This window comes from Pseudoliparis swirei, chromosome 11 (assembly GCF_029220125.1).
Source record: "Pseudoliparis swirei isolate HS2019 ecotype Mariana Trench chromosome 11, NWPU_hadal_v1, whole genome shotgun sequence".
NCBI lineage: Eukaryota > Metazoa > Chordata > Actinopteri > Perciformes > Liparidae > Pseudoliparis > Pseudoliparis swirei.
The window spans coordinates 2,400,805-2,427,062 of record NC_079398.1 but is presented as its reverse complement, the minus strand read 5'-3'; the positions used below and the strand labels follow the sequence as shown (position 1 = coordinate 2,427,062).

Genomic DNA, 26,258 nt, shown 5'->3' with positions numbered 1-26,258 from the left:
CCATTCTTTAAACCCTGGAAGTAACACCAGATTCAAAGCTCATTATAACTCAAGTTTACGAGCTGGTTTCATGTGAGCGTGAAGAAACTCTCTGTGGACTCTTTACTTTTTCACACCGAGAAGCAAGAGACGGAAAAATAAGAAGAAAAAAAATCTCTAAACAGGGCCCAAAATCAACACCGGGCAGGCGAATGAGAGAGACCAGGCCAACCCCTACCTCCAGCTCGTGTGTGTTTCAGTCATGGCCGAGTGTGTGTCTGCGTGTGTGTGCGCACATTCACTACAGCTAAACCAAACAAACATCATTCATCAGCTTCCCAGGGTGAACGAACACAAGTTAGTGTGAGAGTCGAGCTCTCATGTGGCTGGCCAAAAGACTGACTTGCATCTGTGTGTACGCGTGTGTGTGTGTGTGTGTGTACGCGTGTGCGTGTTCATGACCGTAACAGTGAGTGCAGAGGAGAAGACCTCAGTCTGACCACAATTCGCTGCCCTGTTTATTTTGCCAGTGTCAATACTTTTCTTTATAAGGACAACGTACAGTGAGGTTGTCAACAGGTCATGAATAACTGTCAAGAGAACTTCTATGATTTCATCCACCATCTCTGGCTACTGAACCATGCTTGATGCGATCCAGCAGCATGAGTCAAACACCGAGGCCAAATTTCACTTTAATGAGAGAAATCTGAAAGCCAGACACATTTCCCCTGAAGACTCTGGCAAAGCGAGCGGACTCGACTTGCCTCTCTGTTCTCTCCCGCTCAGCGTGGAAGTGAATTCAAGAGGCGTCCGATAGGTATAATACCGATGTAGATATCAGGGATCAAGGTTGAGTGGGGGGTGGGGGGGGGGGGTTGGCGGCAGTTGAGAAGGGGCGATTAGATCTGCGGGTCTGCAGACAATGCCTTATTCACAGCGGGGCAGCCGTGCCTTCACGGCTCGACTAACCCAAAAAGTAAACAAGACGTAAAAGGCTAAATAAGATTAGACACGCAATTAATGTTTACAGATTAACAGGATGTGAAACGAGAAACCCAAAGGAGGATCCAAGCGGATGCTGGAGAGTGGAAGTCCAGCTGATAAAACGGCAGACAAAAGGGAATTATGTCCTGCCTGTTTTTTCATGATTTCTCACAGATTGACCATCAGCAGATATGTAGTTGGCACCGAGATGATTTTTCGCTGTGAAGAGTAGATCGTCCACAGTTCTCCCCCCAGCAGCAGCAGCAGCTCCCGCTCACACAGTGCGTTCTGTGTTACAGTCCAAAAGCAACAGCTTGACTCTGACAACCTGTGAACTACAAGCGGTGGGTTCTGACTCGAAACGTGTGCCGTCGCTGGGCAGCGAAGGCCAGAACGGCTATAAAACTGTTCCTGTAAAATTTAACAATGTACGATGACATCTTTGACAAATGTAAATGACATTTTAAAGGACGGGACCCCTTTTGACGTGTGTGTAAAGCAGTAAAAACACGTCGGACGTGTTACTTTACTGCTGTTGTCTCAACATTTCAAGCAGCACACCAGAAGACAGTAAGTTTAGGCGAACGATTTTAAGCCTGTTGCTGTCAGTCATCGGGCGACATCTGACCCCGGACCCCCTGCCCACACACACATACAGACCCTCCCTCTTTCCACTGCTACGACTTTGCGACTGGCCAAGCAAGAATTATTTCTTCAGACCTCCTATAGGAACCCCCGCACTTCCTCCATCCCGACGCCTTCTTTCCTCCCCCTCTGGTGCTCTGCCACCCCCAGCAGCTGGAGGAGGTGCTCAGTGATGTGTCCCAGCAGAGCCTCTAATGTGGTGACAGGCGGGGACCACTGGGCTCCACTCACTGAGGAATGCTGCAGCCCGGACATATGGATCTGCAGAAATGGGAGAAACAGAGAGGCACCAGGTGTCTCTGTTATGCACTGGGACTAGCTAACCATTTGCACACACACACACACACTGATTTAATTAGAAACAGGCAACACATACAGTGCCTTTCTGTGCACGGATGCTTCTCTGTTTTATTTCCTATTTTCAAAGCCGCACACGTTTTTCTTCACCTCTCGAGGCGCCCGGTGACGTTTAGAGTTTGCAAACTGCTCTGCAACCTCGTTGGAAAATGTAAATTTTATTGCAGTTACCTCATGGTTTCATAACAATAAGGTACTATGAGATACGTTGTATGCCAAGAGCTTTTAAAATCACAAGGCTTGTTGGCTCCGAGACAGTTTTCCATTTCCTTTCCCCGTAATGAGGCGAGTTTCTCAGTAAACAAATGCCCCAAAGTCTAAATAGCTCCTGAGTAGTAAGAAGATGCAACAGTGGTGTTCTGGCTCCAGGGCCAAGTTGGGGAGACTGAGGAGACTGAGGAGACTGAGGAGACTTAGGAGACTGGGGAGACTGAGGAGACTTAGGGGACTGAGGAGACTTAGGAGACTGGGGAGACTGAGGAGACTGAGGAGACTTAGGAGACTGGGGAGACTTGGGAGACTGGGGAGACTTAGGAGACTGAGGAGACTGAGGAGACTTAGGAGACTGAGGAGACTTAGGAGACTGAGGAGACTGAAGAGACTGAGGAGACTGAGCAGAGTTAGAAGACTGAGGAGACTTAGGAGACTGAAGAGACTTAGGAGACTGAGGAGACTGAGGAGACTGAGGAGAGTTAGAAGACTGAGGAGACTGAAGAGACTTAGGAGACTGAAGAGTCTTAGGAGACTGAAGAGTCTTAGGAGACTTAGGAGACTGAAGAGACTTAGGAGACTTAGGAGACTGAAGAGACTTAGGAGACTGAGGAGAGTTAGAAGACTGAGGAGACTGAGGAGACTGAAGAGACTTAGGAGACTGAGGAGACTTAGGAGACTGAGGAGACGTAGGAGACTGAGGAGAGTTAGAAGACTGAGGAGACTGAGGAGACTGAGGAGACTGAGGAGAGTTAGAAGACTGAGGAGACTTAGGAGACTGAGGAGAGTTAGAAGACTTAGGAGACTGAGGAGACTTAGGAGACTGAAGAGACTTAGGAGACTGAGGAGACTGAGGAGAGTTAGAAGACTGAGGAGACTTAGGAGACTGAAGAGACTTAGGAGACTGAAGAGACTTAGGAGACTTAGGAGACTGAGGAGACTGAAGAGACTTAGGAGACTGAAGAGACTTAGGAGACTGAAGAGTCTTAGGAGACTTAGGAGACTGAAGAGACTTAGGAGACTTAGGAGACTTAGGAGACTGAAGAGACTTAGGAGACTTAGGAGACTGAGGAGAGTTAGAAGACTGAGGAGACTTAGGAGACTGAAGAGACTGAGGAGACTGAAGAGACTGAGGAGACTGAGCAGAGTTAGAAGACTGAGGAGACTTAGGAGACTGAAGAGACTTAGGAGACTGAGGAGACTTAGAAGACTGAGGAGACTTAGGAGACTGAAGAGACTTAGGAGACTGAAGAGTCTTAGGAGACTGAAGAGTCTTAGGAGACTGAAGAGACTTAGGAGACTGAAGAGACTTAGGAGACTGAAGAGTCTTAGGAGACTTAGGAGACTGAAGAGACTTAGGAGACTTAGGAGACTTAGGAGACTTAGGAGACTGAGGAGACTGAGGAGACTGAAGAGACTGAGGAGACTGAGGAGACTGAGGAGACTGAGGAGAGTTAGAAGACTGAGGAGACTGAGGAGACTGAGGAGAGTTAGAAGACTTAGGAGACTGAGGAGACTTAGGAGACTGAGGAGAGTTAGAAGACTTAGGAGACTGAGGAGACGTAGGAGACTGAGGAGACTTAGGAGACTGAGGAGACGTAGGAGACTGAGGAGACTTAGGAGACTGAGGAGACTGAGGAGACTGAGGAGACGGGGGTTGGGTTGTGAGCGTGAATGTGCTGCTGTGTAGAATGTTTTTGTTGTTTTTTTACAGTCCTTGAATTCCCCATTTAGGTATTAGAAATAAAATCAGTTTAATTTTGCGTCTGAGTCAAATCTTCTGTCCTCTCCCGCCGCCCTCAGCGACACACGTCTTTCTCTCTGCATTTCTTCCCGTTCACTACCGGCGTAAAGTCAAAGTAAGTTAAGTTAATGTGCCGTCGTTAAATCAAGACGTGAGCTGACCTTTACTCCCGCCCAGCCGTTCTCCGCTCACCGTACCCCCTGTTTACCGAGCCGGGGCCCATTTGTGGAGAACAATGGATGGATTATTCTGTGCAGCGGCCCCCAGGTTGGACATAGCAGCAGTAATTCACTTTAAACACTCCTCATCCCTGTGGACCGAGTGGTTTTACTGAGGCGCTGCCATTTAGAGGTGTGTGAGAACAAGTTACGAGAGTGAGCGAGCGCTGCTTCGCTGCATCCGAATATGTACACTACCGTTCAAAAGTTTGGGGTCACTTAGAAATGTCTTTATTTTTCAAAGAAAAGCACTGTTTTTTCAATAAAGATAACATTAATCAAAAATACACACGATACATTGTTAATGTGGTAAATGACTATTCTAGGTGGAAACGTCTGGTTTCTAATGAAATATCTCCATAGGTGTATAGAGGCCCATTTCCATCAACTATCACTCCAGTGTTCTAATGGTACATTGTGTTTGTTAATCGCCTTAGAAGACTAATATCTGATTAGAAAACCCTTGTGCAATTATGTTAGCACAGCTGAAAACAGTTATGCTGGTGATATAAGATATACAACTGGCCTTCCTTTGAGCTTGAAGTTTGAAGAACAAAATGAATACTTCAAATATTAATCATTATTTCTAACCTTGTCAATGTCTTGACTATATTTTCTATTCAATTTTCAATTCATTTGATAAATAAAAGTGAGTTTTCATGGAAGACACAAAATTGTCTGGATGACCCCAAACTTTTGAACGGTAGTGTACGTGTGTTTTATTAAGCGGGCTGAAATTACCCTGAGAAAAAAAATCATGATAATGAGACATCCAGGGAGCACCGGGCAATTTGGAAATCCTCGGAGGTAGATCAACAACTATTCCCGCTCCACCTCTTTCTCCTCCTCTAAACCAGGTGGAGCTGATGCTGCTGCTGCTCTGATCCCTCTGTTTATATAACGCTGCCGCCGTGTTCCCCATCTATCGGCGTACACTGCCGACCCCGTCAGCTCAGGAGGAAACATTCAGGAAGAGGAATGTGTCAGACTTCACCCCTCCGAGGGGAAAGAAAGGAAAGGGCTGTCGCTGTGATGAGTAGTCATGATGGAGGTCAGTTGGTGTTTACTTAAGCAAGGGTCGTATAATCCCTGTGATCAACACTCCCCTCATTGACTGACTTTAATGACCACTTCAATTAGCATTTATGTGGAATTTCAACAGGGCATTGTCCACTCAGCGTTTGTCATTTTCAGCTGTGTGCTAATGTGCCAACGCACATGAGGAGAATAGTCCTCTTTTGGATAAATTCTTTAAAAAAAAAAAAAATCCTCTTGACTCATACGAAGGTGTGTGTGTGTGTGTGTGTGTGTGTGTGTGTGTGTGTGTGTGTGTGTGTGTGTGTGTGTGTGTGTGTGTGTGTGTGTGTGTGTGTGTGTGTGTGTGTGTGTGTGTGTGTGTGTGTGTGTGTGTGTGTGTGTGTGTACAATGCTCATTAGTTAGCTGGGCAGTTGGCTCTGGACGTGTTTTAAGACCACACACACTCTTCCTGCCGGCTGAATGGATTTGGGTTCAGTTAAATAGAATTCCTTTTGCTCCTGTTAACCTTCGTAAAAAAAACGACACCATGGAGCTGCTCACAAAGTGCCCACGGAGGTGCCGGGCTGTCACCATTCAGATGATAATCGACTTCCTGACTTACCAGACGTATGAATAACAGATTTGTGTTAATTGACGGCTGTTTGGTGTAAATAAGCGTCTGATAATACCGGACTCTGTTTGGCGGTGCAGGCTGCTGCGTTTCCCCCGTTGCCAGAGAGAGAGTGACCTGAGTGACTGTCAGCTGTAAATAGGTGGGGGTGAGGTGGGGGTGAGGGTGGGGGTAAGGTGGGAGCCCGCCTCGCTGGACCCTGACGAGTGACCTTACAATAACATTACAGCTCCACAGTGGGAAGTGTTTGTCTTGCGCAACCCCTCTTTCTGACCCTTGTTCATTTCTGTAGTGCCGCTCTGTTTTCTCTTTTTCTTTTAAAGGAGTCAAGTCGCGTAGACTAGACTCGCCGCCTCCCCCCCTCTTCCTCCTCATCCTCTTCCTCCTCCTCCTCCCTCACCGTTTTGTCCTTCTCAGCTGTTCACTCCGTTATTTCAGTAACTAAAACGATGAGATTCCGATTGCTCTCCTCTTTCACCGTTCAACAGGAGAAGTGGATCTAGTTTTCCTGTAGGTTTGAACTTGTGGATGTGTGATGTGGAGTCCGCCGCTGCAGAATCAAAACTTAGATTAGATTAGATTTAACTTTATTCATCAGCAGGGGGAAAGTTCTTGAAGCAGCAGCAAAACTTGTTTTTTACAAATATGCAATAAAATAAAATAGCAGAGCATATTACATTTAAGAATTTAAATAATAGAGTAAAACAAAATTTAAATGAAGGTGTATAGCTACAGTGCATCTAAAGTATAAAGTGACAGCGGTGCAAGGTTTATTGAGGTGATTTAAAACTTCTTCTCCCTGTTTCTCCGTGTCTGTCCTCTGGCGTTGGCTCCTGGTTTCATCTTCTGTCTTCTCCTTGCTGGTGTTAGGTTGTAATATTTTATTTTGATTCTGGAGTCTTGAGCTTTAAATGAATACATATAGAAAGATATTATAATAGGAAATATTAGGGAGAATAATGATATTGTTATGCATGTGTTATGAAGCACAGGGGTACTGTCTACTCTATGCAAATGTTAATGGAAAGAATTAATGTATGTTCATGAGAGTGAATGTTAGTTTAGTATTTCAGAATCGTCGAAGCCGGTTGAAGCCCGTGAAGTGACTTTAATGCGGGCGATAACAGACGGGACTTTTATTGTGAAAATACTTGTTTCGCAACTTGACCGGACGTGACGTTTTGACCCGGGGTTCGTGACGTTTGACCGCTCCATTTTGATCGTGGACTTTTATCCAACAGGAAGGTGTTAGAGGATTAACTAACCTTTGAAGAGTAGGTGGTTGGTTGGTTTGCGACGAAAACTCTTGGTACTGGGGAAACATCGCTCTCTTTCGTCTTGACCCGGGTGCTTGGAGCTCGTCCCCGCATCACCACGAAACCCACGACCCTGAGCCTCGATTGTTTGTTTACACTTCTTGCCATTAAATATTGTTAAACTTAATTCACGTGCATCCGGAGCCTGATTTCCATCATCTGCCAAGTGCCCGGTTTCAGTTCCTCTTATCGTGTTGAGCCACGTTGCAAAAAAACTACAAAAAAAGTCTCGGGACAACCTTTAGTGATGTCAGGAACACATATCTATATGTATTTGTAGCTCTAGTCATATGAAGGGGGCCCTGGCGCGTTGCTTGGACTGAGCAGGTCTGGACTCGTTCAGCAATGGTCACTGTGTGATGTTCCTGAATAGAAAGATTCAAACTGCAGAAATATCATCTGCCACATCGTACTGTACGTTCTTGTTTGCTGTACTTGCCACAGCCTGCTTGAATCCGTGCTGCTGCCGCCTCGTACTGACTTATCAGAATACCCAATCCGGCAGCCAGGAAGTACCTTTTGTACGGAACTTGATGATAAGCTTCCTGCCTTTTTTTTATATCTCTCTGTGCCATCAAGTCTTTTATTTTGAAGCAGTTTGGTGTTAGTTCTCTAATCTAATATCAGAAGTTACTTTTTCTCTGCTATCTCCTGTCCCCGGGGCGTTTCATTAGAAATCACTTGTTGTTCTGACAAACTAACCTCACACACACACACACACACACACACACACACACACACACACACACACCCTGCCATCTTGCAGTTAAAAGGTTGATTGAAAGTGATGTTGGTGGCAACAACGATGGCTGGCTGAGCCTGAAGAAAGCCGAGCCAGGGACAGCTGGGATAACGAGCTCTGAATGAGGCCGCCGGTGCCTTCGACACACATCCCCGGACCCTCCTTCCAGTTTCTGCCATCCTCCCCTCCTCGATCCCCCTCTTTCAGTTCACCTCCGATGAGCTTCAATGAGACCCCACATGGCTTTGTGGCTTTTTCACTTCCACTTTGTTTTTCATTAGGAATTCTTTTGAGCGATTCTTTGTGCATTGTCCCCATTGATTGTGGTTATAAAGAGTCGGGTCCGGGCGATTGCTTGTCACCGTACGTCAAAATAGGAGTTTTCCCTGCGAGCGGCTGTCATGATGGAATTCGCTTGCACCCATTTCCAGCAGAAACGGTCTCTCTCAACACTGGAGGTGAGACAAGGAGGCAAAGAGGCCCTGATCTTTCATTCAGGGGACTTCTGTAATGAATGGAACAATATGTCCTCGCTTTGACTTTTAAGAGTGGAATGGGACATGGGAGGAGGAAAAATCATTTCAGAAGCAAGGAGTATACTCCGTCATATTTTATAGCTTTCCCAGACTGGAATTCTGCACCATGCAGTGAAACTGATTTGATTTCCTCGTGTACAGGGATGTGAGTTTGTACCTTGGATCAGCCCCCAGCCTGAAGGTACTTTGAGTAAGAGGCTTGGCAGATGGGGGAGCTGCACCATTCATACAGTTAATCTGTGTCTATAGATCCAATATTAGCTGAACTTACTGTTCTTTTTGTTTATTTGTATCCATGCTAGTAAAACTTGGGATGTCAATGTGGGCTTATCTGTGGGTTTGTCTTTAGTCAAGACTGAAATATCTCAATCCATCTGACTTCTCCAGCTGGCCAAATGTTTCACATCTTCGGTGAAATATTTCAACATTTGAAAAGGGGATGCAATGATGTAACAGAAGTCCTTGCGACAGGACATTTATTCCGGCCATCGCATGCCTGTCCCTGTGCAGGTCACCTTGGTAAAAGGACAGTTGATGAACAAAGAGAGAGACAGTCGGACCGGTAGACGTAGAGATGAGATGGATGGAGGGCGGTGACCTCTGTGCAGCTGAGTAGTAAAGTGAACTGGGCGAGCACTGAACAAATTGTCACTTTGAAAGGGCGAGTATCGCCGCACAATGACAGGCTCAACAGCTCCACGCTGACAGATTGATTTCAAACAATATTCCCGGATAGTCAAGAGGCCCCATTGCTGTCAGTGAGAGCTTTGCCAGTTCCTCCACCCCGCCGTCTGTCTCGCCTCTCCCCCCTTCTCCCCGCTCTGTCTCGTCTCTGTCTCACCTGCCTCTATATTTCCCTCACCCGCTCCCCTCCCTCCCGCCGTCTCCGTTCTGAATCGCTCCATTCTGCCCAAACACTCCCGCTACATCGCAGTCTGTCAATGGCCCTTCCTGAAAAGACCTTGTTGACAAAAGGCGCTGGTGTAAATCGCTTCCCAGTGTCATGGAGATTGGCCGATCCTCCGACTGTACGCCGGTGTCGGGTTCCGATGATGAGAGGCGCTCAGCGCCAGGCTCGGCCGTCGCCATCGTCACGCAGATGTGACCACAACACGCACAGAGAGACACACACATGTCTGCCGGTGACAGCATGTCTGGCTCGAAGCAGTCCTGTTCACCGCCTGCCAGTCAGTCGAACATCAGACCGACGCAGCGCGACGGTGGCTCCACTTAATAAGACATCTGTATCTCATTCAGCACTTCCAGACTGGACTCCGACTGCGTCGACCGTACACATCGAGCCAAACGCAGGTTGGGTCGTTAGTTTGTTCCCACTATGGAATTCAGGAGGAGGAGGAGGAATGCAGGGAGTGGCAGGATGCATCTCACTGTTGACTGATGGAGGCCATGAAACACCACAAACAGAGTTCTTGTTCACTGGTGTTGCCTGTCCAGGAAGCACGTGGTTCCAAATGTTTTTAGTGAAGAAATGTCTAGTGGTGCCCCGTCGTCATGGGTTGCATAAGTAGAGCACTGTTATTAACAGGATTTCTGGAGACGGTGGTGAGTGGACCTGGGACCCTCTAGGAGGAGTCGGGGTCCTGCTCCTCTTCAAACGACCTGGTGCACTTTAAGAGCAAAGTTAGGAGGCTAGATCTATGAAGAACGTTGTGCTCTCGTCAATAAAGTTATACTCTTCTTTTAACCATGGTGGAATGTAACTAAAAATATATATATGTATATATATATATATATTCATTTTTTTACTTTTTACTGAGCTGCATTTATTTGCCAATATTTAATTATTATTATTAAAATTCAGATTATTAAAACAAAATAAAAATTAACTAATACATTATGATGTTTTATTTAGTATTGTAATCTTTAAGTATAAAGTACTTAATATGAACTTCTTTATAATCTAATGAAAAACACCTACCATAAATATATTATTCTAAATGAGTCTTTCTGCGTAAGGAGTACTTTAAGTATATTCTGATTTCAATACTTTAACTTTAGTTTCATTTTAGTTTTGGACTTTTAATTGTAACAGTGTATTTTTACTAGATACTAAAAGATCTTAGTTCTTCTCCCATTACTTTGGCCGAGTAAGATTAATCATAAACACGAGAAGAATACCTTCAAAAATATATCAAGTATTGTCACTGGAACTTAGGTCTCATGCCAGCTCCGTTTCACTCATATTTTATGCCTGAATTGGTAAAACAGTGGTTCCCAAACTGTTTGACCTTCTCTCCTTGTGACAGCTGTTGGAGTTTTCCTTCTCCAAGTATATTATTTGGAGGATTAACAAATGTGAGAAAAATATGACTATCATATTTTTTTGTTAAAAACAAATGTAAACCGTCCTATATCAATGTAATAATGTTGTGACTTGTATTATGTGATCTATTTGAGGATCCCTAACCACAGATTGGAAACCGCTGGATTAGTTCAAATAATGTGTAATTCCTTCTCTGCTGATTGTCTCAGGGCCGCTCAGGAAGAGGTAAACACTTCTTTGGAGGAAAGCGTATGCGATGAAGTACTAATCTAAAGTTAGGGCTCTTGAATCTTGGCCCTTTGGAAACTTTCCTTTCTGTGTGTGTTTGTGAGAGGGATTAAGAGACAATACGCAGGCGGTCCAGAGCAGCCAAACACGTGTTCGCGTTCACACAATGTCCCTTTCAGTGCCAAGTGGTCGGCCCATCTCTAAACATATGAGGCAGACACTAACAGGTGCTCGTTGGTACCCTGCTCTGTCCTGGAGAGAGAGAGAGGTCTGTTTGAGTGTGTCATGTGGCTGAGGCCGAGCCCGGGCCAGGGAGTGGGGTGTGAGATTGTTGGGATTCCTGGTTACTGCCGCCTGGGCCCACCTAATCCCCCTACTCCCTCGCACAGCCCTCCTCTCCTTATGAGCGCCGTGTTAAAGGAGGCCTCTCTGCCATCTTGGCCTCTGCTCCCCGCCACTCTCGAAAACAACCGTCCTCCGTTTAACCCTCGCCCCGCTGCTCTCTCCTCGGCTCGATTGTGTTTCTATCGTCTCCTCTGACCTCTTTCTCTTTCTCCGCCCGTCTATCTGGTCTTTCTCTGCCTTCCCAGCCTCCTTCCGGCTGCCTCTTCGCTGATAAGTGGCCCTAAGCACACACTCGGCCCCTGTGTGTGCACCGGGCCTCAGCCTAATGGAGTGAGATAAAGCGACCAGAGTGCCGCTCACCGTGAGCTCTTTTTGATGGGGCAAGACCAGCGACCGACTCTCATTTGCATGAAAAGTTATGCCACTGAATTAGTTACGGTCATAAGAATATTGTTTTCTTCTCTATTCCCACAGAATCCGAGTAATTGAATGGCTTTTTGTTTCGTAGTAATATAATATAAACACTTGCTCTTGTATTGGCTTTTCCCTCCATTAAAAAAAGAGAAATAAGAATATACCCAACTCTCTGTCCAGCGGTAGATCAGGTAAAATAAAAAAATTGGAAAAGTCGGTTATGAACTATTCCACAGCAACTCAGATCCACTCCAAAAACATTGTATGAAAGGCCACTATTAATTCAGGTGAAGGACTTTCCAAAAGAACTCCTTACTTTTCCAGGCCTGTGGAAGTATGGAAAACGATGTAGTCCGATATGGGAAGTCCTGAATGAAAAGGGCTTTTCATATAAAGAAGTCGAATCAAGACGCTATAAATGGAGGATTTCTCCCCAAAAAAAGTGAGCTGTGAGCCACTTGGATACTTATGTGTTGTCAATGTAGTGAGTGAGTGACGACCTCAACAATAAGATTGACTAAATGTGGCTTTTGCTTTTACCTGAAGGTTCATGTTATATTTCATAAAAGTGCTACTATTTTTATATTGAAAGGGAAGGTGTATCACCTCTGGATGAAGGATGAAAAATAACAGTATGTCTCCAGTTTGTTGACAAACAAACACATATTCTGGTCCAAGTGATTGACTTTGGGTGGAGCTGCAGATGACAGCAGCAAAGAGTCCACAAAGACACATGCTGCTTTCCTCTGACGGAGGCAGCCGGGGCCGGAGAAGGCAGTCTAATGAAATACAGCAGCTTAGACTTCAAAGGCTCCACAGTAGGCCCTCTCAGGGAAGGCCGCGTGATGGAGATGTTTCCAGGAGCTTTATGATGCCGGAGTAATTCCTCTGTTTCTTTCCTGTTCTTTTGATAAGGGGGCGTGGGCGGGAGCCTGTTGTTCAGAGGCCATTAGCGAAGGAAGCAGATTCACCGCAAACGAGCCGATAGATGGACCGGAGCATCTCATTCTCTTTGCCTCTTTCTTTATATTCCACCCCCTCCTGCAGGCTCTCTCTCTCTCTTCCCTCATGTCACCCAATAGCTCCTCCCGTACCATTCCCACCACCGAAGCAGTTGCTATTCAGCCCACATCAGATGGTGCCGAAGAAAGAGCCATTGTCCCCGCCGGTCTTACCCTCGCTCTTATCTATTGATTGGAAAGTCGAGCGGGGAAAATAACAGGTATTGATTACCGCACTGGGTGACGCTGCTGGGCAGGACGTCTGGAGGGGTAAGAAAAGACGGCATTCTTCAACCCTTGGCTACCCCGCTGCTGTCAGAACCGCCTTCACCGCCACTCCACATAGCCCGTCCCCTCTCACCCTGTCACTGCCCCCCCCCCCCCTCCATCCCTCACCTCACCTCCTTTCTTGATTTGCCGATCTGGCTCTCCCCACTCTCTTTCTCTCTCACTGTTTAATGCCGATTTTGATCTCTGCTTGTGAAATGTATAGCCGGGCGACAGGCTCTGAACAGAAGCTGTGGCCCTTCACCCCCCCCCCCCCCCGAGCCGCGGAGTCGGCCTCACCTCTTCACCAAACCCCTCCAGTCTCAAGTCAAGTCACCGACTCTGGATTTGGTTTCTCGCTTTCATGTAGCTTTTTTTGTGCATTTCCTTTAACTTCCCTCCTGTGTTCCTTGAACTTGACTTTCTTCTTTTCCATCCATTTCGTTGATTGTATTGTTTAAGTGCTCCGGAGGTCTTCGGAGATGCGTGATAGAGTATTTCCCTGGAAGCACGGGCTCCATTAAACGTCCCCTCCTCTGTTCGAGGTCCGTCTGTTCTTGTCCGGTCGGCTGAGCTAACACAGTGCTGCCGAGTAGGAGGAAGCATTCTCCAGCTTCTATCTATCTCTCTGCCTCTTATCCTTTATGTAAATACTGCATATTGAAGACACATTCACTGAGATCAGTGTTTATCTAAGTAAAGAATCACCACGGGCTGGCAGTCTGCAAGAGCCTTTTGATGCACAATACATTCTTGCAGTTGGCTGGAGATTAAGGACCAAATCCTTTTTATTTGACGATGTTTACTGTGTTGTTTGAACAACTATGTGCCGTATTGGGCGGCTGGTGTTGCGGGCATTATCGAGTTGCTCTCATCGCGGTTGGTTGAGTTCCAGGTGTTCGCTATTGGAGCGGCTGTCAGCAGCCAAGCCAACCCTTTATTGACATGTTTGCAGTGACTAAGACCAACGCACTTTGTGTGGGAAGAACAATGCAAGTACACATCATGACACATCCACAGGTGTTTGGTGAAAATAAATGAGGAAAGAGGTGCCAGCACATGTGAACATTACTCAAGTCTGGCAGCCTTTGTCGTCTGTTTTTTTAAAATGTTGTATTCCTTCTTCCAAACATATTTCCCCTCACGGAGGCCTGCGCGTCAGATCAACGGATCATTAACCCGCTCACAAGGTTTTGTAAAAATGGCTATATTTTGTCTGAATCACAAGAATGCCTTCTATTGAATGTGCCCCTTTCTCTTAAAATAATCCATCACCAAATTGAGCAAAGAAAAACAGAGCTAATTCTGAGAGTCGCCAGGCCTCCTCCTCCTCTTCCTGCACTATGAAAGATCCCATTCACACATGAAGCTCGCCTATAATAAGGACCGCCGGACCAACGCCGCACGGGAAAGCCCATATGGTCATGTGTATTATTTTCCCTTTCCAGAGCAGCTAACAATTCTAACAATTTGAGTAAAGTGCTCTGAAACACGCACTAGTTTGTCATGAATGGTAGATTTCCCTTCATCGCGGCCTCAGTAGAGGACCGTAATGTTTAGTTCGGCAACCACGAGAGCGCCTCAGAAGACTGAAAGTAAAAACAGCGGAGAAAATTGCAGCCATGTTTCAATGAAGCCGATAAGGCAAAACATTTTGTTACAGAGGGGCTCTGTGAGCTCGTTGTCCAAGCTTTCAACTCCAAGGTTAAAATAATCTGTCCTTGAGATGGAGGAGGCGGAGGAGGAGGGTCACTTTTGAAGAAAGGATGGTGGTCATGCACACAGCACAAATACTTATTAAGTTATTCAGACGATGTCCTTGATTTCAGCACCTCTTCAAGCCTTGTTTTTCAAAAGGACTTCAAAGGTTTTTTAGAAGAGCGGAGATGGAGGGAGGAAATCATCTGTTGCACATTCCTTGCACTTAAAGCAACATTCAAGCTTTTCTTGACTAACCCAAGTTCAAGATCACATAGACTTGTATTACCATTAAAGGAATAGTTATTTGAATTTATTTTTTCAAGAGCGTTAGCAAGAACTTCTCATCTAACTCTCATTAATGAGTGAGAAAGCGAAGAAGCGTTTTCCACAAAATGTCAAACTATTTCTTCAAATGATGAATAATAGTCAACAGGCAAAATTAAAAATAATATTTAAGTTTTGCTGCACCCTCAACATAAAGCCTTCGGATCAGATGCATGGAAAGAAAAAACCTTAGTTTAAAGAAGCTTTAAAAAGACTTTTAAAGGGGTTGAATGTACAATACGTGTCAAATGTCTTACAAGCAACACTGCAGACAGGTTAGAAAGTGCACCGTTGTATATTTTAGCAAATGGGAAAGAGAATTCAGAAGTTTCCCTGTTTCTCTTTTCACTTTCTCAAAAATAATAAAACTCACGGAATGTCCTTTGAGTTGTCATAATGTTTAGTTTGACTGCCCATGCCGGGTCGAGGTGTTTTGACATTCCGCTTCAGCTGAACCGTTTGACGTCAATCATGTCTCGCTAGTCGACTCCGTTAATCCAGAAGGAGCACACGGCTGAGCAGCTTGCCGGTCAGAAGAGATAACCGAAGCATATTTGTTTGTATTTGGCACACGTGCATTAATGGTTTTACAAGGCGATTCCGATCCATTCAGTCAAAATGAGCTCCGGCAGCCCCGAGCCAACGCTGTGACCCGTTTGTGTTCCCGATGTTTTGAGTCCGTGCAGTCAGAAGCTGAACAGTGAGCCGCTCTGTTCCGCTCTCTTGGTCGCAGAGGAGCGAGATATGTGCCAGCTGACAACAACCAAAAAAACAAACGGTGGTTGCGTTTTCTCCACAGACATAAACAATGACACTTCCAATTTCCTGTGCGTGCAGTGGACCGGCAAAGGCCGTCCACAGAGAGGAAGGAACGCTCTGAGTTTGTGTGTGTTCATGCATGGTCGAGAAAAGACATAGACACAAGAAAGGAACGAGGTTTTTATTGGTTTACCGCTCGTAAGTGTCCCGTTCTTTCCACTTTGGTTCGTGCCATGACTTCTTTTTTTTATTTTTTATACGAGTGAGTCCAGTTTTTTATTAAGCAGCGAAGGTCACCAACGCAGCGGTCCAGATGTTGTACCTGCAGCTGAGATCCATCTGTCTGCAATGTGATGAATAAAACAGCCAGATGGAGTTACCTGTGTCACCATCCCCCACTGTAGCCCCATCAGTATCATGATCTTCTTGTTTACCATATGTGTGAAATGCACCAGAGGAATGTGACTGTGTGTGTTTGAGCATGTGTATATGTATTGTGAGAGGCCATGTGTACTTACCCTCCTCTTTGTTTTTACAGCCATTTGTTCTGATGCACCGACTGTGTTCTTTAGAGGGCTCTTGGAGCTGTACGGTTTGGAGGCTTTTCCTTTTCACTCCTACGATCTCCAGTTTCTCGTCAGTGTTCAGTCTGCTCAGTAATTCAGGGTTTGTTTAGTTTTTGGTGTGGGGGGGTGAGGGGGGGGGGGGGCACAGTTGCGAGCAGCGGTGCAGGCCTCCTAACACCGTCACAGAGTGTTTTGGACTGCTCCACTTCACCAGATCTGAGGGAGCAAACCTGAGCCAATTAAGAGCAGGGAGAACAGGCTGCTGTCCGTCTCACTGTGACCCCCCCCCCGCCCCCCCCCCATCGCTTTGATCTCCTGCACGCAAAACCAGAGCCAGAGCACTTTACCCTCTCTGTGCAGGCAGTGGACAACCGAGCTCGCCCAATTATAACAATCTGGTTTCAACGCTTTGGGTTATCAGACAAAAAGATGACAAATGACCTCTGTCTCATTTGATCTGCCCACATCCAGCCTGTTTTTGGAGCGGTTTCTAGTCAGGGGAAATCAGCATACTTTATTTCATTGGCTCATTCCAATACACTACTTTAGCCGGGCTGCACACTAGTTTGTCACTTTGATAGAAAACCCATACATTTTGTAATTTTTTAAAAATTGTTGGATATGAGGAAGGCTCCTCTTTGACCAAACTGAAAAACAGAAACTTGTTTTCCTACCACTTAAATAGGTGAAGAAGTTAAACGTTTGGTGCTTTTCGATGGAGACTTTAATGTGGTCTCGGTACAGGGTTCGTACGGTCATGGAAAACCTGGAAAAGTCATGGAATTTTAAAATGGTCATTTCCAGGTCTGGAAAAATCATGGAAAAAACTTAAATCATAAAAGTTTGGGAAAAGTCATGGGAATTTGTTATAATCACATGTTCATTTATGCCGAGTTTGAAATAATTAATACGTTTTTTAAAGAAAGACGCTCAAAATATAAGCCGGCTTACGCAACATTTTCAAAAATGTTCATGTTTATACCGAGATTTCAGTTTGGTCATGGAAATTTGGCTTAAAGTCCTGGAAAAGTCCTGGAAAAGTCCTGGAAATCCATTGGTCAAAATGTGTAAGAACCCTGTCGGTAAGTATTTCCTAAATCGGGGAAACAAGAAAAAGAATTGTGATTCAATCGTAGTCTTGAACAGCTCTTGGTTAAACTATTTCCACACAAGGTCAAAAGAGCAGCTGTCCTGGACATTTTGATGTCATAAAAATGTGCGTAGATGTTTCTGGAGTTTCTTTTGTCATCTAGAAAGAACACTTTTCTGCAACAAATCATTTTCTTTAGACTGTGTTTTGCTTTCTGTGGGTTTCAGCGAATCGTACTTCTGAAGATTATTAAAACGTAGGTTGAAAAATCCCCCTTTGACTGAACTGGTCACTGAAGAGGTGTACAAGTGGCATTGTTGAAAAGAACGCTGTGTATTACGATCTAGTTGATGCATTCTCTATTTCACCCTGACATGAATAAAACATTTTGGGATTACTGCATACTTAAAAAAATGTGGAAAGATGTGGAATACCATCTAAAGATATTACTCTCATCCACAGAAACCCATTTTCAATGACATTGTGCAGGCTGATGATATCAAACATTTAATTCATTTTCCTTTTGTAAGAACGTTTTTTAATTTTCTCTTCACTATTATTGTGTTTGTGTCTCCTCAGGACCTCCACGGGTGTCGGAGAAGGTTGCTCACAGGCAGATGGCCCGGCTTGGGAGCGCCGTTAAGCTGCCGTGTCCAGTGGAGGGAGACCCTCCGCCCCTCATCATGTGGACCAAAGATGGGCGCAACATCCACAGCGGCTGGATCCGTTTCCGTATACTCCGCATGGGCCTGAAGATCAAGGAGGTGGAGGCCGACGACACGGGGACCTACATCTGCAAAGCCACCAACGGCTTTGGTAGCGTCAACATCAACTACACCCTCATCGTCATCGGTGAGTGACGATGGACTCTGTTTGTATGGACTATCGTCTTCTCACAGAGAGTTAGTATCACCGGTTGCTCGGCAGGTTCCTGAGATGAGATCATCTCAAGGCTGATGTGTCACTGTTGTTAGAAATTCAAGCTTGATTCAGCATCTTTAAAACATGAAGTCACCTGTGTGGTAATAAAACCAGAGACCATGGCCGTGAGTCATTCCCCTGATTTGCACGATCAGACGGCATCATCTTCAATTGTTTTGTGTTTTTATGCCATTTTTGTAACTTTCCTGCAGTCAAAGATCTCACAACAGTTCAAATATTCAGAAACAACATCGCTCACAGAGGTCGAGGTCTCAAACAAGTGGATTTATGGAGGTTCAGTGGTAGATCCTCACATCCATTGTCTGTGTTAAAGCCCCTACCTCTCCCTGCCCAAAGCCAACAGCGACACAGGATATTGTTTCATACTACTTCATCCTCTGTGACTCATTGGATCTCAAGCTCTTCCTTTTCCTTGGGCTACCCTCTGTGGAGGCAAGAGGACACACATTCAGTGTAAGAGTGTCGGTTGGTCTTCTTCAGACTCTAACACGGCTCTTGAATGGGGGCCTGGAGGACTTAGCCGCAGACCCAGTGTGCTACTCGTTTGTGCGTATGCATACAATGCATTTCCTCTGCGCCACAGCTGAGCATGATGAATGAGCGGAGTGGAGCGTGAAGGCTGTGTTTATTCTAATTACTCTAAGATGCCTAATTAAGGCCAGAGTCTGTGCTCTCTCTCTCTCTCTCTCTCTCACTCTCAAGGGGAGCTGCAGCCTGGTATTGTGACAGCCAGGCTTCTGAAGAAGAGCCGTAATCAGGCAGATGTGGGAAACACAGAGCACTTCCGAAAGCAGGGGTTTCTGTAGTAAAGCGTGGTCATGAGTTGCGAATAGGCTGGACCGTAGTTTATTGTCGGGTCCCCCTCAATGGGATGTTGCCAGTGAGTTCAAAGAGAGGGTGTCTGCTGATTGTGCTGAAATGAAAGGTTGGAGATGACGGCACGGTGCCAGCTCTAATGTCAAGGTTCATACTACAGTTGAGCTATAAAGTACCAAAGTCAGACATGGCTGTCTGTGTCTACGTTGTACTTAAAAGGCATTCTGAGTTTTTATATACACTAAACACATCTTTGTGGAACACATTCAGAATCAATCATGTGATGGATAACAACCAACATGTCATTTTTAGTTTGTTTCAAGGCTCTGTTGATTGAATGCTGTCACAATCACGCATTTGGATTTGACGCAGTCGGTCTATTTGATGTTTTTTCACTGCAGAAAGTCAATGTGTATTATTTCAAGTGGGGAGTGGAGTCAAAGTGAATAGAAATGTAGAAAGCAGCGTCACTTTGAGGTCACAAGATTAGACGTTATTACAAGACATGATGTAGAAAATAAATGCAAACAACGGTTTTCAGAGGATTTTTGTCTGCTCATTGTTGAACATTCATAGTTTGAAATAGCTGAAGTGAGGAAATAGTTATAGACGAGGTGGCGGTGAAAATACAAATACTGAAATAAGTAGAATTAGCATGGAAGTGCTTAAAAAAGTGTTTAATTTGAAGCGTAGACACTGAATGAAGTTGAAGTGAAAGCGTGAAAAGCAGTCGAAGATTCAGTTGAAGTTCAAGCGCTGAAAGAAGACGAAGAGTACGAGACAATTTGACACTTTCTGGTGTTGTTGTTGTTGTTGTTGAGCAACATTTTGACCTGTTCAGAAATGAAGACCTAATTTCTTCTCTGTTGACCTGTAACTTTCCAATAGTAACTTTGTCTTAACTGTTATAAAGATGGAACAATACCTAAAAATCTAGTTCAGATTCTGAAAAAGATGGTTCAGATAAAAGTGCAAAGACTTTAACACTGTCTTATGATGTAATCTTGTAGTTAATATAAACCAGGGGAATATAAATTAGTACTTTGTAAGCAAGCAAGGGAAAAGGGATCTGCAGAAACTCCCTGACGACTGAGATCGTCTCTTTTTTTTAAATACAGTTTTTAAATAAATACTGTCCATGTACATGAATTTGTCTTGGATTAAATATTGATTTAAAGCGTAAGAGATCGAATGAAGATTTTGATAAATTAAAGCCGCCTACACACACACACACACACACACACAATCAGTCAATTAATCTCTGTGATGGATGGTTATCTATCACATTTCCCCCCCGTGGTGTTTTTATGCGACAGATAATTTGTCTGGTTTGGCTTCTGCTCCGTAAGAATGAAGAAAGTTTAAGACTTGTGTGATGAAGCTGGAAGGGATCTCCCAGATCAGTTCAGCTGACTGCATGCGTTGCTCCCACTCGCTTATTACCTCAGGAAAAAATACCGTTGGAAGTACGTTCATAATTCTTTCCTGGAAGCATATTTCCATGAGATTTGTATCAGTGTTTTTTTGCCCTTTATGGAGTTACCTAGAGGCTTCCTGGCCGGACTCTTATTCCTGATCTGGTTGTTTACATTTTCCTAGTGGTCCTCCGGTGGTGGAGAGCGTGATGCATGCCAGATCGACCTTAGCCAGTCTGCAGCTCACAAAAGCCCCCCACCCCCTCTCGCCCCTCTTTCTTTCGCTCTCTTGTCCATCATCCCATTATGCACTGGTGGGCATCAGCCCAGCGTTTGTTTTTATAGGTAATTGTTCCATCAGGGCTGCAATGCATTCTGGGTGCCTTTTTGCCAGAAAAAGATCAGGGGGCCTTGATGTTAAAATACTTCCATGATTGAGCTCAGCTTAATACAACCAAATAGTCTGCAATTATCATGAGCAACACTTTCCATTAACATTGAATCACCTAATCGTTCCCGTTTGCATTTACTTTCATGCAGTTAACTGCCGTGAATAGGAGGCCTATTGTGTTGCTCAAGTGATCAGAGGAGAGAGATTGTTGATTTAAAATGCTGTAACCGAGGGGGAACTCCCGGCAAAGCTACACATACAGTATCCATCATGTCCGTTTAAGATTTGTTTTGGACCATAGAGTAAAAAATAAGAGAAGCAACGGCAGTCGGTTATAGTTGCCGATCGGGGGAGAAGGGTCAGCGAAATCTTGGCAGATGTTCAAGTTCAAGGTCCAACGTGGAGAGAGTAACTTTTTTTAACATCGCCTGGGACCCGGCAGAGAAGCCCAGCAGGAGAAAGAAAGACAGTGAGATAAAGAGACTGCGAATGCTTGGGACGAGCAGAGTGAGGGGTTTTGCAGGGTGATGTCAGAAGGAGGAGGAGGGGGGGTTCCATTTCAGCTGGAGAGATATTCCTCCTCCCATCTGCCAGCGGACAGCCTGTCCTCCCCTGAGCTATCTGAAGAATCTGGTCGGTCAGTGCAACATGGCGCCTCCTCGATCCCTCCAGCTGGCTGTTTGCGCCCTGTTTGGGGTGGTCTCTTGACAACTGGCCCCAGCACCTCCCAGCACCCCCCACCCGGACAGACTGATGCATGCAGCAACTTCTCTGTCCTCAGCTGCTCAGTCTTCAGCGGGCTTCATATTGGTATTAACATGGGATTGTCAGATTAACATTCACCGCATTGGATTTTAATGTTTATGTCTGCACAGATAATATATTACAGGGCTGGCGGTGATAATTTTTCCTCCATGGAGATGTGGGCTCTCGCAGCACATTTTTCATTTAGCTCCTCTCTGGAGACGTCGTCAGGCCAACTGCTGGATGAACTGCCCCGTGTGTGACTGATTACGTGGGGTAGCTGTTTGGAGATATCCTGAGTGTGACGTAAGGTCACTATGCATAACTTTCCCTGGACAATATAATGTCCCCAACAACATCTGGAGCTCATTGTGACCTCAAGTCATCCGGCCTTTTCCTGTGATTCAGCTGGCGCAGGAGGCCAGCAGGGAGAGTGTGTAGTGACCTGTTTCCTGTGGCTGGATTTGTGAATGAAAAGGGAGGGGATGGCGTCCGGCTCCAAACACTGTATTGAGACCATGAATGGATTTAAGTTGTATGGCACTACGGTGATTGCATTGTAAACAAGTACTTTTACTTGCATGAGCATGCACTTGAATCATGACCGATTGAATTTCCCTTTGCGTAACGAACTTTGAATTTCATACCGTGCATAAAGTATAACGTTTTTTGTTCCATCGCTGATTCCATAATAAGTTGCAGTTTTTACTGACTAACACAAGAACGGGCCTCTCAGTAAATCTTCATTTATTTATTTTTGTAACTTAAATGTTTTTATTCGTTTAGTAATATAAACATAAAACAAGTACAAAAATGTCAGACATAAACATATATATACACACACACACATACATATACACATACATATATATACATATACACACGCATACATACACACACATATATATATATATACATACACACACACATACACCCCCCCCAAAAAAAATAAAAAACAACAAAAAGACCACAACAACAACTCCTCATTTATTGATTATTTTATTTTATTATAATCCAAAGATGTTACGGTCCTACCTTGTCTGCATTGTCGTGAGCTAATATTGTGTGAAGACAATAGTGGCGAGGCATAGCTTTAACAGAACAGCCATATAAAGGGCGCCATTGTTCCCTAGAATCGCCTAAAAGTAGAGAGGAAATAGATTCCGGAAAAAAACAGTCAAAAAGAAAACCCCGGCGGTGTGGGACCATGTTCTGTTTGGATTGGGAGGTTCAGGAACCGGGAGGAATGTGGAGAGCCCAAGTGAGCAACAGAGAAATATGTCTTCCAGTAGAGGCTGTTTTTCGAAGGAATGGGTTATTATAGTTGGCCGGTTAAACCCCTTCCTTCAAATAGCCATGACATCATGGCTGGGCTCGGTGCTGCGGGGGACAAACAAAGGAGGGTTTGTACCCAGAGAACCCGAGCGAGCTTTGAGGGTTTCGGGGGGACACGGAGGGAGGCAGAGCGAGGGGGTTAGAAGTCACATCTGGCCTCTTTACCTGACCCAATCAAACCTTGAGAGGGCGTGTGCCGAACTGCATCTCGAAAAATCTAACTCACGGCTGCACTGAACTCAAAATATTGTTTGGGGGTTGAAAAGATACAGAACTGGAGAAGCCCTCGCAATGACATCGACCATTTAACAGCAGCCCTTCTACAATAATCATCTGCTTAATGTCTCGTCCTAACAGATTGGCAAAAATTGTCAAGGAACCCGATCTGCTGTGTTAATTCATCAATGCTTAAACTCGAAGAGTCGATACGCATCGCAAACCGTCGATGAGGTTTCACTCATTATATTTCCTCTAAGCCCCGTTTTAGCTCCGCTGCATGATGTCAGCCAATGACACAAACTCCACAGCTGTCTCCTGGAACGAGGCTTATGAAATCTGATCATATTACCACCAAGTGTTGCAGAGTATGACCTGAGCGTGCACCCCGCTCAGAGGAGCCTATCTATAAATGCTAAATGTACTCAAATAGAGCTGAGGACACTTCGCTGAGCCTGTTTGGTGCCATGAGAGCTGTGACGGTGACACTGTTGACGATTAAGGATTCTTTTTACAAATTTATTATATTTTATTAGTGTTCAGATTTTCACATACACATATTTAAATTTTTCAGATTCTTTGTATAAAGAGAAGTAAAAAACAAAAAAATATACACGTGCAAATAAAGAAACAAAAACAATACCATAGTAACAAAACTATAAATAAAGAAAGCAGGGAGAAATAATTTTCTATAGAGTAAAGAAATACAGTCAGGCCATTTATCTGTGACATAGTTGCACCACTTTTGCCTGTGCTTAAGAAATGTTTCCGTTCTTTGGTTAACATGGACCATTAAGGATTCTATTGCAATACACCTTCAATATCATAGTGTACACTTCCTTCTATCGGGCCATTTACACTGGGAAATAGTTGATGATACTTTAATAGTTTAAAGTCAATGCATCCTACATCTGTGTTGCAGCGTTTCCTTTATCTTCTCTGCAAAAGAACACCCGCTACCCGCTGTTGACTAACTGTCGTCCTGCTGTGTTAACAGATGACTCGGGTTCGGCTAAAACTGGAGCCGTGGTGGCTGATGGAGCGGAGTCTGACCCGGGCTCCGATGGCTTGTCTGATAAACTTGGTAAGAGCCGTCAATGGTGAATTCACCACACCGTACCAGTGGTCACGCGTGTTTTATCCTGTTTACTACTAATCACGTCGAAACAATGAGCAAACTACGCTGCAGTCATGTGTCCACTGGAACGTTAAGTCACGAAATGTTTCCCCCGTGTCTCCCGTATAGTGCGTCCACGCTTCACCCAGCCCGCTAAGATGAGAAAACGGGTGATCGCTCGTCCTGTTGGCAGCTCGGTGCGGCTCAAATGCGCAGCCAGTGGAAATCCTCGGCCGGACATCGTGTGGCTGAAGGACGACAGGCCGCTGACGGAGCGGGAGGTCGGCGAGGGCCGTCAGAAGAAGTGGACTCTGAGTCTGAAGAACCTGGCGCCAGAGCACAGCGGCAGATACACCTGCAACGTCTCCAATCGGGCTGGGGAGATCAACGCCACGTATAAAGTCGAGGTCATCCGTGAGTATCCCACAGAGAGGCTGAGCTGTGCGCATCCCAAACGTACTCACCTGGAAATATGAACGCCAACAGATGAGGCAGAGGCGATTCATTTAAATGCCTACTGTTTGTGCGGATCATTTTGGGGTAACGTAATCGCTGTAATGGCGGTTACTAATTTGACCGAGGAAGAACTGTAACCTTTAAAAAAAAAAAAAATTCTCCTCTCTGGTCTGCCTACTCCTGACGTCTGATTGCGATCAGCAGGTCTCATTCATTCATGTCCTTGCTGCACGGATGAATGTGCTTGTGTAATCATGTCTATGAGAAGCATATTGAGGAGGCGGGCCTGAGACGGAGGGCTTGTGCCCTGGTGTTTGCACAGGGGGGGGAAGATGGAGAGAGGCACTGTTCAACTCAGGGACCCTCCACCCAATCTGGAGCTGATTAAAGCCCAGCTGTCTGCCAGCCCCCCACCCCCTCCACCCCATGTCTCCCATGAGAAATGTGTGCTGTACAACCAGGAGCAAAGAAAGAGAGGAAACTAATCACACATACTTCTTGTGTTACATGTGGTATCCCTCCCTCTGTCAATTATTACTTCTAAGCCTGAGGCTAATACCGGAATGGACAACTAAGACCTCTTCCACCCGCAGAAGGTCCGTCATGTGAAAAGAGATGTCCTCGTGTGCGTCTTGACACTTTTCCTCCGTGTCCATGCAGAGAGGACAAACTCCAAGCCCGTTTTGACCGGCACCCACCCGGTCAACACGACGGTGGACTACGGGGGCACCACGTCGTTTCAGTGCAAAGTGAGGAGTGACGTCAAGCCGGTCATTCAGTGGCTCAAACGCGTGGAGTCCAACGAGGAAAGCCGCTACAACTCCACCATTGAGGTGGGAGAGCACCGGTTCGTGGTGCTGCCCATGGGGGCGGTGTGGTCCCGACCCGACGGCTCCTACCTCAACAAGCTGCTCATTACCCGCGCCAAGGAGGACGACGCTGGCATGTACATCTGCTTAGGCGCCAACACCATGGGCTACAGCTTCCGCAGCGCCTTCCTCACTGTGCTGCCAGGTGAGGCCTGGGCAACGTCGGCTTTTAAAGTGTGGCTCGCGAGACACACTGCAGAGGAAGGAATCGGCAGCTTTGACACGGATCTGTGCTATCGGCTTGTATATCACGTGTGGAAGTTTATTATAAGGACATAGCAGAATAACATCAGAGGAAAGTCCAACTGAAAAGGAAGTGACATACACTACCGTTCAAAAGTTTGGGATCACTTAGAAATGACTTTATTTTTCAAATAAAAGCACTGTTTTTTCAATAAAGATAACATTAAATTAATCAGAAATACACTCTCTACATTGTTAATGTGGTAAATGACTATTCTAGGTGGAAACGTCTGGTTTCTAATTAAATATCTCCAGAGGTGTATAGAGGCCCATTTCCATCAACGATCACTCCAGTGTTCTAATGGTACATTGTGTTTGCTAATCGCTTTAGAAGACTAATGTCTGATTAGAAAAC

The 26,258-nt window shown here is 45.3% G+C and overlaps 1 protein-coding gene across 1 annotated transcript in view; it reads left to right on the top strand.

Annotated features, from left to right (window-relative positions):
• The window catches only part of LOC130201413 (fibroblast growth factor receptor-like 1), a 29,361-nt gene that overhangs the window by 868 nt on the left and 2,235 nt on the right, over positions 1–26,258 (top strand). The window contains exons 3-6 of the mRNA XM_056426413.1: positions 17,939–18,211; positions 24,216–24,302; positions 24,465–24,749; positions 25,452–25,805. Coding sequence (XP_056282388.1) covers positions 17,939–18,211; positions 24,216–24,302; positions 24,465–24,749; positions 25,452–25,805 — 999 coding nt within the window. The remainder of the gene's footprint in view (positions 1–17,938; positions 18,212–24,215; positions 24,303–24,464; positions 24,750–25,451; positions 25,806–26,258) is intronic.